At 32.6% G+C, this 17543-nt stretch overlaps 1 protein-coding gene across 2 annotated transcripts; it reads right to left on the bottom strand.

Moving 5' to 3' along the window:
* Nucleotides 1–1762: 1762 nt before the first annotated feature.
* Nucleotides 1763–16058, bottom strand: LOC127844195 (neuronal acetylcholine receptor subunit beta-3-like). 2 transcript variants are annotated; one of them, XM_052374266.1, is made up of 2 exons: nt 15540–16058; nt 1763–3454 (listed from the first exon to the last, which is right to left on the bottom strand). In XM_052374266.1, exons 1-2 carry the CDS (start codon nt 15957–15959, stop codon nt 2510–2512), a joined length of 1365 nt encoding a protein of 454 aa, XP_052230226.1. In that variant the 5' UTR covers nt 15960–16058; the 3' UTR covers nt 1763–2509. The 2 variants fall into 2 exon arrangements, with proteins under 2 accessions (XP_052230226.1, XP_052230225.1); XM_052374265.1 differs by lacking the exon at nt 1763–3454 and adding an exon at nt 13964–15324.
* Nucleotides 16059–17543: the final 1485 nt, after the last annotated feature.

Genomic DNA, 17543 nt, shown 5'->3' with positions numbered 1-17543 from the left:
AATTTTCAAATTGTTCATCCTCTGTACTTCTGTATATATTTGTTTTGTAAGTATTGATGTTTGTTGACACTTGTTTTCTGCGCATATACATGTTGACATATATCAATACCAACCACATGAGTTGTTGACGATGTACATTGTGCAAGTCAAATAAAACGTCTGTCTGTCTGGTAAAATGATGTTTATAATTAATATGCTAATTAAACGGCGTATACTATTGCGGAAATTTACAACCATATATGGCCACTAAGATATCCAAATAAGTTGTAATCATTGGTGTTTTCATTATATGTAGTCTAAAGGTACCCTAAGAGGTTGTGTTTCTGGTATTATTACAATTCCGATTAAATTATATTCAAGTTTTATTTCAGAAGTTGCAAAAGAGTATGCACAATTTATTTATTCCACATCTATTAAAAAAAATAAGCGACACTGAAGGTTAAATGCTTGAACATGTTTTTTTTTATCAGAAAATCGTAATATAAGCATGATATTTTTCGAACAGACAGAACATGAATTTATTAATAGCAGTGAGAACATACGAATTATCAAAGACAAACAACAACTCCCAAAGCTATTGTACCAGATACATGTTCAGGTATTAATTGAGTTCAATATTTATCATAGACTATGTAAATTATAAAACAAAGCATTTATATGATATTATTATTATATTTTTAATTAATATGGTTTATGGTATATATAATATATACAATAAACATACACTCCATGAGTATACATGATACAAAAATAGTAACATATATAAAGGCATGACAAGTGATCAGTATTGAATTTCATAAGTTGTACAATTAAGTATCAATAAATGAAAAGGTCTATGTCAAATAATTTTGAATAACATCATTTAGAATCTATTCATCAACAGACGCTATAACGATAACATCAAAAACAACAAAGACGAATCTACAAGAGAGCGAGAAGTCAAGTTTGAGTAATGAATTATATACAATAATCATTATAATTATTATAATATTTGTACAGGTTTCTTTGACTAATTGCTTTATGTACATACATAATTAAGTTTATGTTGGTACTTGTATTATCCGATTGCATGAATCAAATAAATTGTATAATGTTTGTCCTTTTCCAGTAATATTTTTTATATATAATTTTCTAATATCATCATATAAAGAACATTCTAATAAAAAATGATATTCATCCTCAAGAACATTGCAATGTTGACATTTTCTGTCTCGAAAATTGTATGGCTTCAGGTTTCTGCCATCTGCCTTATTCGATTTCTAGTCTATGGGATGACATCCTTAATCTACAAAAAACAGATCTAAACTTACTTATACGTACAGTTTATTAGTAAGGTTGCACTTCAAATTTACAAAACTGTCTGTAATCTATTGCTCTTGAAGAATCATTAAGTTCTGACATCCAATGGATCATTGGATAAATGTATCATTTAATCTAGACATTACCAAGGATAAAAAACACATTCCATCACCTTCACCTGTGCTTAGCCATGCTTATTGGAAACCTAAGATCTGCAACAGATTACAAACATATTTTGCCCAAGAATGTTTATTTGGTTTATGTATAAAATTCGCACAAATGCTGCTATAAAACACTTAACATAGTTATGATCTTCTAATTGAATAATTTTCAACCAATACCGTATTACATTAATGGCTGTTTTAGTTATCAAGGATGTTCTTCCAAGTTCACCATATAAAAATTATAATGTATTTGAACTTTCACGCCAAACAGATTTTTTGCACAAATTTAGCTTAACTTTTTCAATTTCCATTGACTCAATTAAGCACCAGATGTATAACCCATTATTTAAAATTGGTAAAACAAGCTGATCAAACAACTTTAATTTGGTATGTTTTGAAATTGTTGGATAATTTATTAAATATGATTTAAAGTTAATAACAGCCTTTGAGGCTTGACATGCAAGTGTTTCAAAGTTATTTGCAAAAGATCATCCTGTAGTGAATACATTTCCAACGTATGTAAATGATTACAAAATTTCTAACGCTTGGTCTTTGTACACAAAGTTAATATCCCTCATAAGTTGTCTCTCTTTTTAAAAACCATAACCTTTGTTTTATTTGGGTTAACACATAATTTCCACCTATCACACTATTTCTTTATCAAAGACAAACCTTTATTTAGTTCTTCCTCAGTTTCTGCTATAATTACAATCTCATCTGCATATAACAAAAAACATAGTTTTAGCATACCAATATCTTTTCCTTTAAAATCATTTAACACATAATGTTCTTCTTAGTCGTTCAAATAAATAAAAAAATAGAAATTGTGATAATGATTCTCATTGTCTTACTCCTAAACATATCCATTAGTTAGTGTATTACCTAATTTTATTCTTGATTTCACATTTGTATACATTGTATGATATCAAACATTTTTCCTCTAACGCCTAGCTTCAACAGTTTATACCAGATGATATCCTTCACCAAATAATCGAACGCTTTGGTGTTATCAACAAATACATACAGCCTTGTGATACAACAACCTTTTATATTCCATTGTCCTCACACACAATCACTTGTGAAATAATGCTTTGCAGGCGGGCGGCTTGCACCCGAGGACTTGACTTGTCAACGTCGCCATAGTACAGAACAATGAACACGCATACGGCGAATACGATCTTTATTGCATAGATAATCACGATCATATATGTGTCCAGGGCGCGACTTACGTGCTGCCAGGTGATTTTCCTATCTTGAAAATTCGATTTCCCTCGGTCATTTCTGTTGTGCGTTCCATCATTATGCGATACCATCTCAATATCCTCTTCTGATGAATCATGTTCTGAAACTTTCTTTACCTCGCAACGCAGTCTTCTGGCAAATGTAACTATGGGGTCACAAACAGACGGAACATGCTTTGTTTCCTTCTTAACATTGAGAGCAGAATCCAAAATAACTATTATTACAATGGCCGCATTTGACAAGAACCACACAAAAATGCACACGTTGATCAGGGGCATAGGGTCTGAACTGCTTGGCAAACTTCCTGCTACGAGTGACATGTACACAGACACCGCTAATAAACCTGTCACCGCTAAACTCAGACGTTCACCGGACTCCTTTGGTATCAGGAAAACTAGAGGAACCATTGACACCAGAATAAATACCGGTATAACAATTATTACAAATGTGTTAAGGGGTTTACGTTCCAACTCATATTCGATAATAAAAACCTGACGAAATCCTATTTTTTTCTTTGTTTGAAACTGTTTGAAAGTTAAAATTTGCCACTCTCCAGTAGACAAAGTATCTGGATTGATACAATGCGTGAGTGAGATCTCGCTGCCAGAATACGATGGTACCGATATCTGTATTTCACAAAACTGTTTGTCGAACGGGAAATGAGTGCTATCAACACTACATCGGGTTTCCACTATTTGCGAGTATTCCCATGTAACCTCGCCAAGGAACATAACGTCGACGACTTGACTCTGAAATAGAAAGGCTTCCTACCTATAAAATTGTCAGATGGTGTATACATAATATGATTTCAGCTAATGCAAAGTTTATATAAACAAATCATAAATATTTTTTTTGTTAATACAACAAATATAAATTATTACAATTATTCATGTTAATTTGTTATAGATAAAAGAACATTAGTTCTATATACAACTTTGTTAATGAAAATAAAGCTTATGTCTACCCCAATGTTGTCTGACAGCATGTAAATTGGGCTATGCGGATTAGCGATTGTTATTGACGGTCTCCAAATCAGCTCCTTATCAAGTTCCATGAAGAATGCCTGCCGTGGCAATTTGGCCGACACGTTTTGATTCACAAGGCACAAGATATCGTTCATCCAGTCGAGCCGAGTGTCTCTCCAATTGATTGTGAACGACATCACAGACGAAAGTCGCTCCTCTACCTGATCCAGTTGTATCAACGTTTCCAACCGAGAATTAATGGTGACGTTAAACGTCTCCTGACTTCCGAAGTTTGGATGCAAATTCTTTCGATAACGTTCCATAATTTTGTTATATATATCCGGTAAAGAGTTACTGTTATATCCGATGGATAAACATTTCATTCCAATCTTACTACCGCTTGCATCTTCGCTATCCATTGACCCATTTACAATTATTTGATCGGCATCTATGTTGTCGTTGGTTGCAGTGATGGTATCATTCAAGTTTTGTAACTGCACCGCAGAGATAAAACTATCATAGAAAACGAATAAGTTTAATATTGAAAATAGGCATCTCATCTTCGCGAAGCTTGTGTTAGTATTTGTTCATAGCCAAAACACTGACTGTTGGTTTCCAGATATGTTTTAACAGATAAACTTCATTTACTGCGTGAATGACTTCAATCATTAATCCACATACACACACATATGTTACATATATAATATCAAATTGATCTACTGAGTTTTCCGTTCTTACTATATTAATAAGAGTCCACACGTCACACGAACAATAGCTAATGGGTGCCATAAAATGAGATTTGGTCATCCTCATATTTCTTAAAGGTAAAATCTAGATTCTAATTTAGATAAAAATAAATGGGTATTTATACGAGACATCGTGAATCAGTGTGAAATAAAATTCCGTTTTACGTTGATATGTTGGTAGGTTTATAGGCGTTTCTTTTTTTAAATTATGCGTTGGAAAAAGAGACGTTTTCTATTTTCAATATGGTAATGTCGTCTTATCAGATTGGAATATTAGCACGTGAATTTTGTATCAAAACGTTAATTCCTACCTATTTAGCGTTATTTCATAGACAACACTTGGACAATACATAAGCTTCATAGTTGAAGATAATATGGATATGCATGTGTCTGCTGAGCAGACTTTGTGCTCTGTGAGTGCTTTGATATTATGTGCCTTTATTTTATTCTAAGCCTCATATTCTCTTTCACACATCTATAGGGCTGTAATCTGTTATTATCTCTATGTATGGGCCGTGCTCTGTGAATAGGGGGTTTAAAGCATTTGCGTAAAGTATAGTCCCAGATAAATCTGGGCAGTCCGCACAGACTAATCAGGGACGACACTTTCCGCTTTTATATTTTTCGTTTCAACAAAGTCTCGTTTTAGCAGAATTCAAGTACGACACTTTTCGTACATGGCATAAACCCCCTTTTCACAGAGCACGGCTCATATATGACTTAGGGTTATTAACCTCACATAACCGGACTATATGTCGCGTGCTCCTACGTAGAATGTCAACGTCACAATTAAAGATCAAATGTCATTTATTGTAATTTCCGCTCTGTAATTATAAAGGGATCTTTTCACGGTTTGGTAAATTGACAAAATTGAAAAAAGTTGTTTAAGATTCGCAAATTTTCGTTTTAGTTATGATATTTGTGAGGAAACAGTATTACTGAACATTTACCATAGTCCAATATAGCCCTTATGTATCTTTTGACTATTTGAAAACCTAAAAATTATAAAGCGTTGCAACGCGAAACGATTGAATAATTTGGAGAGTTCTGTTGTTGTCGTTTAAATTTACGAATCTACGAAGATTGCTTATTTAACGTATAAAATACTTAAACTTCATATATCCGGCGGAATAGCCGAGAGGGCTAATGCGTTTTTACTTCAGACTTACTCCAGGACTCCGGGGGTCACTGGTTCGAGCCCTGGTACCGGCTACTTTTTTTTCTTTTTTAAATTTTATTCTTGATTTTTTACTGGAGTTTTCAAGATCCAATGTTTACATTTATCAATATAACGCATTTAATGACAAACTTCAAAATATGCCAAAATCTGTGAAAAGGCCCCTTTAAATATTACGATGTCAATTTGGGTGTTCAAAATGTGTGCTTACATAAAGACAATAGGATGTGTCATTTTAAACGATTTTTACCTGTGATTATGCTCCTCATTTCTGCGCTGTAACTAATGAAGATTTACTTTTGATCTTGTAGTAAATGTAGTACCCTCTCTCCGATACACATATGGCAGATCGTGTGACACGCCTTGTTTATAATAATAAAAAATACTGAGCGATTGTAATTGAGATAAATTAATATTGCTAAATTTATTAAATGCATCAATTAAATAAATTAAATCAATAGGAAATCATCACGAAGTACTGCTATACACGGTCAATAAATCATTGAAATCATCACGAAGTACTGCTATACACGTTCAATATATCATTGAAATCATCACGAAGTACTGCTATACACGGTCAATAAATCATTGAAACCATCACGAAGTACTGCTATACACGTTCAATAAATCATTGAAATCATCACGAAGTACTGCTATACACGTTCAATATATCATTGAAATCATCACGTAGTACTGCTTCAGACATTCAATATATCATTGAAATCATCACGAAGTACTGCTATACACGTTCAATAAATCATTGAAACCATCACGAAGTACTGCTATACACGTTCAATATATCATTGAAAGCATCAGGAAGTACTGCTATACACATGAGCACTTATGATATTTAAACGTATTTGTTTTATATAATATCGATAGGTGGTGCCCCTCCCAAGAACTCCTCGAACGACCCAGACATTCTTTCAAAATGTCCTAGGGGAAACGCTGGTTGTAGGCATATTTTTTTATTAACATAACTTTGTGTTTTAATGAATACTTCTCAAATCTTAAGTTTCATAAATTTATTATATTTTTGTCTCCGTGTATGCACGCAATGTCAATATAAGTACATATTGCACAAAATACATCAGTAGATAATAATTGAAGGGACTAAACAATATACATCATTTTTTAATTTCAATTTAGAAATTATTTGGTTCGTCAACACACATCTAATGTTGCGGTTCTAGGTGAACTTGGTCGCTTCCCATTGTCTGTCATTTGTAAAGAACGAGCCTTTAATTATTGATTTTAAATCAAGAGATCCCATAATACTTAAATAAATAGAGAATTTAATAAATTAACAACTGACAATGCTTGCATAAATATTGATAGCAAACTGTGTTGACCAAATGGGGTTAAAACCACACTTGATTCACTTGGTTTCAGTAATTTATGGTTTCATCAGTATCACGAAATCGATTACATTTATATGCTAAAACAAAAGAGTCAGTGATGTGTACATTCAAACTTGGTTTGAATGCATACAGTCTCAAAGAATATTTTGAATATTACTTGAATTGTAAAAATAGTGAAAAGCAGAAAATTGCATTGATAAGATTACGATTGTGTTTGCATCATTTAAAAATAGAAAGAGGAATATTTAATAATATTAACGAAAATGATCGTAATTGCCAAGTGTACAACACTGGCTTTGATTGAATCTGCATTAAATGCTCTATTTATTTTTCCAATTTAGAGATTATATGTCAAAATAATACATAAAACTGTCATTTAACACATTGAATTATTTCGAAAAAAATATGTCTTTAAAGTCTGTAAAACGTATCCGTAAATGTATCTATTTTGCAATGTCAACACTTCAAGATATAATTGATTCTTCTGCTGCTTTCTAATTGTTTAAATTCCTTTACATAACATTCTATTTTGTTTGCTATATTTTCTTGTTGTTATTTTGCTTTTTGTTATATGTATTCATATCGTCTATCGACATTATTTGAATGCTACGATTTAATTTTCTACACTTGTGGTATAAACGTATAATAATTATCAATATAGCATACACTAACTCTCTGCATGGCCGAACGTCATCTCACGGCTTATATGTATTTATGATATGATTTATTTTGCCAAAAGCATGTCTTGCTGATCATGCGAATAAATAAACCGTATAAGCAGTTTTATTGACAAGTTATACTACATATAAGAAACACATAAGCACAGTTAGCAAACAGAAAAGACAAATAAATGTCAAGAAACAACACGGAAAACACAGTATAAATTGGCACTGTTTGTCCATGCACGTTAAATACCAACATGCTATCAATAACTTATTATGTAATATTTGTTTTAAGGTCTCATAAAATAATGTTTGCCAATAAAACGATATTTTAGATCCTTACATGCTTTACATCCAAGTGAATAATGAATTTCATCGCTTATTTTATTATTGGATTTACATTACACAAACACAGTCTTTGGTTTGATTTATATTGACAGCACATATTTACCATTCATTTTTTCAATCCTTATTTTGTAGCTGTTCTCATGTTACACAGTGTTTTTTTTTTAATCATTTCAAGCTTAATATCAAATAATAATTAACTTTTTCAATAAATTGTATCACTCAATCTATTAATGTATGTTAATTACCAAACAACACAATCAATTATAAATATAAACTTTAAACGAACGATCAGCAAACTGCATATACCACATGTTTAGCTCTATTTAATTATCATGATCTGTTTGTAGAAGTGAATTTTCTCCGTGATATTTGTGTTGCCAGACTTGTATCTTCTGGTCTCTGTCCGGTCATACTCTTCACGGAAACAGTGAAGTTCTTTCTCCCTCCTCCCCAAACAGGCATACTATCGCGATGAAGGATGTATTCTCCCGGAGTAACATTTTTGGATGTTCGTGTGCTTAGAAAACTTCTCACGTCAGGCGGCAACCTGTGTATATTGCTGCCACTTTCTAATGCACGGGCGTATAGGAGACGACGTGTTTCGTTTGTCCATTTCTTTTGAATTTGCGCTTGGAAATGTTCGATTTCTTTCATCTCACGGAGAATTATTGATGTGTCGTTAATATTCTGTTGAATGTTAAACAAACGCCGAACGACTTCCTGAGGAATGAAGACTTGCTCCCCTCCTCCAAGATAATTTTTCTGAGCTCCTGCCAGTCCTTCATACATGTGAACTCCTCGTGGTACAATGAGCTCAGTTGTCTGCTCAAGCGAATTCCACTGTTTTAGCACACCAGCATCGTATCTATATGCCTCGTTACCAAGCCTTGGTTCCGTTGTCCAATACTGCCCCATACCCGAGGCATTTCCGCCATGTAGTCGATACAATTTGATAAATGAGCTTTTTGGGGTTGTCAAGTAGTAACTTCCACCTCTAAAATTGCTAAAATGTTCTCCGCGTATGATGTTTAACGGACCGAAGTCAAGGGGGGTAACATTGAAAGAATGTTCGTTTTACCTGTGAAAGCCATTTTCTTTATTTTATTCCAAAGGGCTTATTTTCACAAGGTGATCTATCCAATCGAACATATGCAAGGAGTGAAATGAATATTAACAATATGTGCGGCTCTCATTAAAATCGATAGTATACCTGGTAAAAGTTATGGTTTCTATTTAAATAAAAAAGGAAGTAATATGTCATTATTAAAATGCCCACGTATGTGAGGTAGAAGCAATTAAGTTTGACTGCGATTTTCAATAATCGATATCTCGTTACTTAACAGCGTCCATAAATTAAGTAAAATGACAATGCTCCATTACTGTCGGGCGGCTAGATTGTTCGGGTGTAGAATATCATAGTAAAGCATTGATAAATGAGCCAAATGATATAAGATTGATTTTTATAACTCGAAATTCCGTTTATAGTCACTTTCCATCCGGAGTTGACAAGCAGTCATAAACATTATTGCTAGCCTTTTGTCCAAAAGTATGACATCTACTGAGCTCCAAAACATATTCTCTGAAAAGCTAGTTATAGTCTACACAGGAGCCAAACAGTCTTAAGGACAAACTTATGCATGCCAAATATATCATCGAACCAGTGAAAGTGTCTCAGGAGGGTTAGTCTCATGCAACAATGCTCGTTTCTAAACTTTCCAGATCATGCAACTGACAAAGACATTTATAAGCCATTGCGATCATCATGGGTATCTTGAAATGTGAAACAGACATGTAATATGAATGTGAGACAAAAATGGCGTTGAACAAATGTATCAACTTTTCGATTAAACTTACAAAATATAAGCAAACGAGCCGAGCTAAAATACATGTGTTTATTTTGCTAAATTTAAAGTGAGGATATTTTATGATTCTTTCTGAACATTTCTTTTAGATGGCAACATAATGATTACGATATGCAGTGAACTATGGAATAAATAACATTTACGTAAGGTAGATATTTCGTACGTTTATATCCGTATTTAATAACTCTATGGAACTATACATTCATCATTTGTTTCGTTCTTTGTGATTATGAAAACTGAGTCCCACTGACCTTATTATAATGCAAAATAATATTTTATTATTGTAAACAGATGTAAGTGGTGAAGAAAACGGAGACGTGTACGTGTTTGGTTAATATACACTTTTAAGACTTTTAATTGCTTCGATTATTTTTTAACTTAACAATTGATATATTTTAATTTTAAACAACAGCATACATTCAACAAGCATTTAATTTCGATAAGGGCATATTAAGTACATTAAGTACATTGCAGTTATTGTAATTCTTGTATATATTGGACCTTATGAGGAAAGAACGCTTGTACGTCAAGTAAAACCTATCGAGCGACAATAACCTGTGGGAAATGTGCAAACATGTATAGGAGATAAACATATCATGCATGGCTACAAACAGTATTTAAGGATGTTACCCTCTAAATATAACTAAATTATAAAAGAATAATGTAACACTTGATAATCCAAGACCAATTACCAAGTGACCTAAAAACCACTCTACCTTCGAAGAATACTTGCCATTACCCTGCTCCCTATAATAATTTTCAAAAAAAGCAATAGCGTGGAATAAATGTTCGAGCAAACCGTATGTTGAATCTATCGTGCTTTGTACAATATCGTAACCTACAGATGCATAGTTTTGGCTTTATATGGTCAGATGATACAACAATCCCCCTTGAAATGGACCCATTTATTTGATTTTAATAATCTTGCATTTGTAGTATTTTCTGTACTATAACTTTTTTTATACAGTATTTTTTTTAAACCTTTTTTGCGGAAGAGGTTTCTGAATGCTCTCCCTCCCAGATACATATAATATAAACATATACATAAACAAATAAAATAATCAACTGTGCATTCACTTTTTAGTTAAATTTTTATTCTTATAATGGTTTATTTTAATTGTTTAACATGAAAGTCAAATGTTACTGAATCTATCGACATTGCAAAATTGTATGCTCTCAAGTTGTATGATTTCTATTATTTAGTATATCTTAATAAGTAAAGTTATAAGTAAAGTTATAAGTTGGGGTTTTACGAAATCTAAGGAATTGAAAAGGATACATCTGAAATTCTGTAAAAGACTTTTAAGAGTTAAAACTAATACCGGTAATGCATGTGTTTATGGTGAGTTAGGAAGATATCCTCTCTTTATACATAGATACATACGAATCGTACAATATTGGTTTAAAATAGCAGCCTCTGATAACATTATTATCAAAACTGTATACAACATTGGAGTTTCAGATTACGCCAGAGGTTGTCGAAATTGGATTTATAACATCAAAAAATTATTTGATGATTACGGATTCAGTTATGTTTTTAACAGCGTTCATGATATCGATGTTAAATTTTTTAAACCCATTCTAAAATCCAGAATTATTGATTCATATAAACAAAATTGGCACCGTACACTAGAAGATAGTTCAATGTTAGATATTTATAGAACATTTAAGTCAAAGCTTGAATATGAGACTTACCTAGACTTTGTTCCAAATTATTTAAGGTTGTATATATGCCGATTAAGATAATCTGTTCACCCCTTACGTATACAGACTGGTAGATATCATGGAAACAATATTGCTAGACAAGAACGATATTGTCTTTGTTGTTATGCCACGGATATTGAGGACGAATTCCATTTTGTATGTATTTGTTCAATATTTGCTGATATAAGAAAGAAATACATTAAAAAATATTACTATAATAATCCATCTGTTATGAAGTATGTACAATTGCTTCAATCAACCAATAGGTCTAAAATAATAAAACTTTGTTTATTTGTTAAGAAATCGTTGAGTATTAGATTGAATTTGTTAAATCGTATAACTTAATTTTCAAATTGTTCATCCTCTGTACTTCTGTATATATTTGTTTTGTAAGTATTGATGTTTGTTGGCACTTGTTTTCTGCGCATATACATGTTGACATATATCAATACCAACCAAATGTGTTAATGACGATGTACATTGTGCAAGTCAAATAAAACGTCTGTCTGTCTGGTAAAATGATGTTTATAATTAATATGCTAATTAAACGGCGTATACTATTGCGGAAATTTACAACCATATATGACCACTAAGATATCCAAATAAGTTGTAATCATTGGTGTTTCATTATATGTAGTCTAAAGGTACCCTAAGAGGTTGTGTTTCTGGTATTATTACAATTCCGATTAAATTATATTCAAGTTTTATTTCAGAAGTTGCAAAAGAGTATGCACAATTTATTTATTCCACATCTATTAAAAAAAATAAGCGACACTGAAGGTTAAATGCTTGAACATGTTTTTTTTTATCAGAAAATCGTAATATAAGCATGATATTTTTCGAACAGACAGAACATGAATTTATTAATAGCAGTGAGAACATACGAATTATCAAAGACAAACAACAACTCCCAAAGCTATTGTACCAGATACATGTTCAGGTATTAATTGAGTTCAATATTTATCATAGACTATGTAAATTATAAAACAAAGCATTTATATGATATTATTATTATATTTTTAATTAATATGGTTTATGGTATATATAATATATACAATAAACATACACTCCATGAGTATACATGATACAAAAATAGTAACATATATAAAGGCATGACAAGTGATCAGTATTGAATTTCATAAGTTGTACAATTAAGTATCAATAAATGAAAAGGTCTATGTCAAATAATTTTGAATAACATCATTTAGAATCTATTCATCAACAGACGCTATAACGATAACATCAAAAACAACAAAGACGAATCTACAAGAGAGCGAGAAGTCAAGTTGAGTAATGAATTATATACAATAATCATTATAATTATTATAATATTTGTACAGGTTTCTTTGACTAATTGCTTTATGTACATACATAATTAAGTTTATGTTGGTACTTGTATTATCCGATTGCATGAATCAAATAAATTGTATAATGTTTGTCCTTTTCCAGTAATATTTTTTATATATAATTTTCTAATATCATCATATAAAGAACATTCTAATAAAAAATGATATTCATCCTCAAGAACATTGCAATGTTGACATTTTCTGTCTCGAAAATTGTATGGCTTCAGGTTTCTGCCATCTGCCTTATTCGATTTCTAGTCTATGGGATGACATCCTTAATCTACAAAAAACAGATCTAAACTTACTTAAACGTACAGTTTATTAGTAAGGTTGCACTTCAAATTTACAAAACTGTCTGTAATCTATTGCTCTTGAAGAATCATTAAGTTCTGACATCCAATGGATCATTGGATAAATGTATCATTTAATCTAGACATTACCAAGGATAAAAAACACATTCCATCACCTTCACCTGTGCTTAGCCATGCTTATTGGAAACCTAAGATCTGCAACAGATTACAAACATATTTTGCCCAAGAATGTTTATTTGGTTTATGTATAAAATTCGCACAAATGCTGCTATAAAACACTTAACATAGTTATGATCTTCTAATTGAATAATTTTCAACCAATACCGTATTACATTAATGGCTCTTTTAGTTATCAAGGATGTTCTTCCAAGTTCACCATATAAAAATTATAATGTATTTGAACTTTCACGCCAAACAGATTTTTTGCACAAATTTAGCTGAACTTTTTCAATTTCCATTGACTCAATTAAGCACCAGATGTATAACCCATTATTTAAAATTGGTAAAACAAGCTGATCAAACAACTTTAATTTGGTATGTTTTGAAATTGTTGGATAATTTATTAAATATGATTTAAAGTTAATAACAGCCTTTGAGGCTTGACATGCAAGTGTTTCAAAGTTATTTGCAAAAGATCATCCTGTAGTGAATACATTTCCAACGTATGTAAATGATTACAAAATTTCTAACGCTTGGTCTTTGTACACAAAGTTAATATCCCTCATAAGTTGTCTCTCTTTTTAAAAACCATAACCTTTGTTTTATTTGTTTAACACATAATTTCCACCTATCACACTATTTCTTTATCAAAGACAAACCTTTATTTAGTTCTTCCTCAGTTTCTGCTATAATTACAATCTCATCTGCATATAACAAAAAACATAGTTTTAGCATACCAATATCTTTTCCTTTAAAATCATTTAACACATAATGTTCTTCTTAGTCGTTCAAATAAATAAAAAAAAAGAAATTGTGATAATGATTCTCATTGTCTTACTCCTAAACATATCCATTAGTTAGTGTATTACCTAATTTTATTCTTGATTTCACATTTGTATACATTGTATGATATCAAACATTTTTCCTCTAACGCCTAGCTTCAACAGTTTATACCAGATGATATCCTTCACCAAATAATCGAACGCTTTGGTGTTATCAACAAATACATACAGCCTTGTGATACAACAACCTTTTATATTCCATTGTCCTCACACACAATCACTTGTGAAATAATGCTTTGCAGGCGGGCGGCTTGCACCCGAGGACTTGACTTGTCAACGTCGCCATAGTACAGAACAATGAACACGCATACGGCGAATACGATCTTTATTGCATAGATAATCACGATCATATATGTGTCCAGGGCGCGACTTACGTGCTGCCAGGTGATTTTCCTATCTTGAAAATTCGATTTCCCTCGGTCATTTCTGTTGTGCGTTCCATCATTATGCGATACCATCTCAATATCCTCTTCTGATGAATCATGTTCTGAAACTTTCTTTACCTCGCAACGCAGTCTTCTGGCAAATGTAACTATGGGGTCACAAACAGACGGAACATGCTTTGTTTCCTTCTTTACATTGAGAGCAGAATCCAAAATAGCTATTATTACAATGGCCGCATTTGACAAGAACCACACAAACATGCACACGTTGATCAGGGGCATAGGGTCTGAACTGCTTGGCAAACTTCCTGCTACGAGTGACATGTACACAGACACCGCTAATAAACCTGTCACCGCTAAACTCAGACGTTCACCGGACTCCTTTGGTATCAGGAAAACTAGAGGAACCATTGACACCAGAATAAATACCGGTATAACAATTATTACAAATGTGTTAAGGGGTTTACGTTCCAACTCATATCCGATAATAAAAACCTGACGAAATCCTATTTTTTTCTTTGTTTGAAACTGTTTGAAAGTTAAAATTTGCCACTCTCCAGTAGACAAAGTATCTGGATTGATACAATGCGTGAGTGAGATCTCGCTGCCAGAATACGATGGTACCGATATCTGTATTTCACAAAACTGTTTGTCGAACGGGAAATGAGTGCTATCAACACTACATCGGGTTTCCACTATTTGCGAGTATTCCCATGTAACCTCGCCAAGGAACATAACGTCGACGACTTGACTCTGAAATAGAAAGGCTTCCTACCTATAAAATTGTCAGATGGTGTATACATAATATGATTTCAGCTAATGCAAAGTCTATATAAACAAATCATAAATATTTTTTTTGTTAATACAACAAATATAAATTATTACAATTATTCATGTTAATTTGTTATAGATAAAAGAACATTAGTTCTATATACAACTTTGTTAATGAAAATAAAGCTTATGTCTACCCCAATGTTGTCTGACAGCATGTATCTTGGGCTATGCGGATTAGCGATTGTTATTGACGGTCTCCAAATCAGCTCCTTATCAAGTTCCATGAAGAATGCCTGCCGTGGCAATTTGGCCGACACGTTTTGATTCACAAGGCACAAGATATCGTTCATCCAGTCGAGCCGAGTGTCTCTCCAATTGATTGTGAACGACATCACAGACGAAAGTCGCTCCTCTACCTGATCCAGTTGTATCAACGTTTCCAACCGAGAATTAATGGTGACGTTAAACGTCTCCTGACTTCCGAAGTTTGGATGCAAATTCTTTCGATAACGTTCCATAATTTTGTTATATATATCCGGTAAAGAGTTACTGTTATATCCGATGGATAAACATTTCTTTTCAATCTTACTACCGCTTGCATCTTCGCTATCCATTGACCCATTTACAATTATTTGATCGGCATCTATGTTGTCGTTGGTTGCAGTGATGGTATCATTCAAGTTTTGTAACTGCACCGCAGAGATAAAACTATCATAGAAAATGAATAAGTTTAATATTGAAAATAGGCATCTCATCTTCGCGAAGCTTGTGTTAGTATTTGTTCATAGCCAAAACACTGACTGTTGGTTTCCAGATATGTTTTAACAGATAAACTTCATTTACTGCGTGAATGACTTCAATCATTAATCCACATACACACACATATGTTACATATATAATATCAAATTGATCTACTGAGTTTTCCGTTCTTACTATATTAATAAGAGTCCACACGTCACACGAACAATAGCTAATGGGTGCCATAAAATGAGATTTGGTCATCCTCATATTTCTTAAAGGTAAAATCTAGATTCTAATTTAGATAAAAATAAATGGGTATTTATACGAGACATCGTGAATCAGTGTGAAATAAAATTCCGTTTTACGTTGATATGTTGGTAGGTTAATAGGCGTTTCTTTTTTTAAATTATGCGTTGGAAAAAGAGACGTTTTCTATTTTCAATATGGTAATGTCGTCTTATCAGATTGGAATATTAGCACGTGAATTTTGTATCAAAACGTTAATTCCTACCTATTTAGCGTTATTTCATAGACAACACTTGGACAATACATAAGCTTCATAGTTGAAGATAATATGGATATGCATGTGTCTGCTGAGCAGACTTTGTGCTCTGTGAGTGCTTTGATATTATGTGCCTTTATTTTATTCTAAGCCTCATATTCTCTTTCACACATCTATAGGGCTGTAATCTGTTATTATCTCTATGTATGGGCCGTGCTCTGTGAATAGGGGGTTTAAAGCATTTGCGTAAAGTATAGTCCCAGATAAATCTGGGCAGTCCGCACAGACTAATCAGGGACGACACTTTCCGCTTTTATATTTTTCGTTTTAACAAAGTCTCGTTTTAGCAGAATTCAAGTACGACACTTTTCGCACATGGCATAAACCCCCTTTTCACAGAGCACGGCTCATATATGACTTAGGGTTATTAACCTCACATAACCGGACTATATGTCGCGTGCTCCTACGTAGAATGTCAACGTCACAATTAAAGATCAAATGTCATTTATTGTAATTTCCGCTCTGTAATTATAAAGGGATCTTTTCACGGTTTGGTAAATTGACAAAATTGAAAAAAGTTGTTCAAGATTCGCAAATTTTCGTTTTAGTTATGATATTTGTGAGGAAACAGTATTACTGAACATTTACCATAGTCCAATATAGCCCTTATGTATCTTTTGACTATTTGAAAACCTAAAAATTATAAAGCGTTGCAACGCGAAACGATTGAATAATTTGGAGAGTTCTGTTGTTGTCGTTTAAATTTACGAATCTACGAAGATTGCTTATATAACGTATAAAATACTTAAACTTCATATATCCGGCGGAATAGCCGAGAGGGCTAATGCGTTTTTACTTCAGACTTACTCCAGGACTCCGGGGGTCACTGGTTCGAGCCCTGGTACCGGCTACTTTTTTTTCTTTTTTAAATTTTATTCTTGATTTTTTACTGGAG

The sequence above is a fragment of the Dreissena polymorpha genome, chromosome 9 (genome assembly GCF_020536995.1).
Source record: "Dreissena polymorpha isolate Duluth1 chromosome 9, UMN_Dpol_1.0, whole genome shotgun sequence".
Taxonomy (NCBI): domain Eukaryota; kingdom Metazoa; phylum Mollusca; class Bivalvia; order Myida; family Dreissenidae; genus Dreissena; species Dreissena polymorpha.
This window is presented reverse-complemented; position numbering and strand designations above follow the sequence as displayed.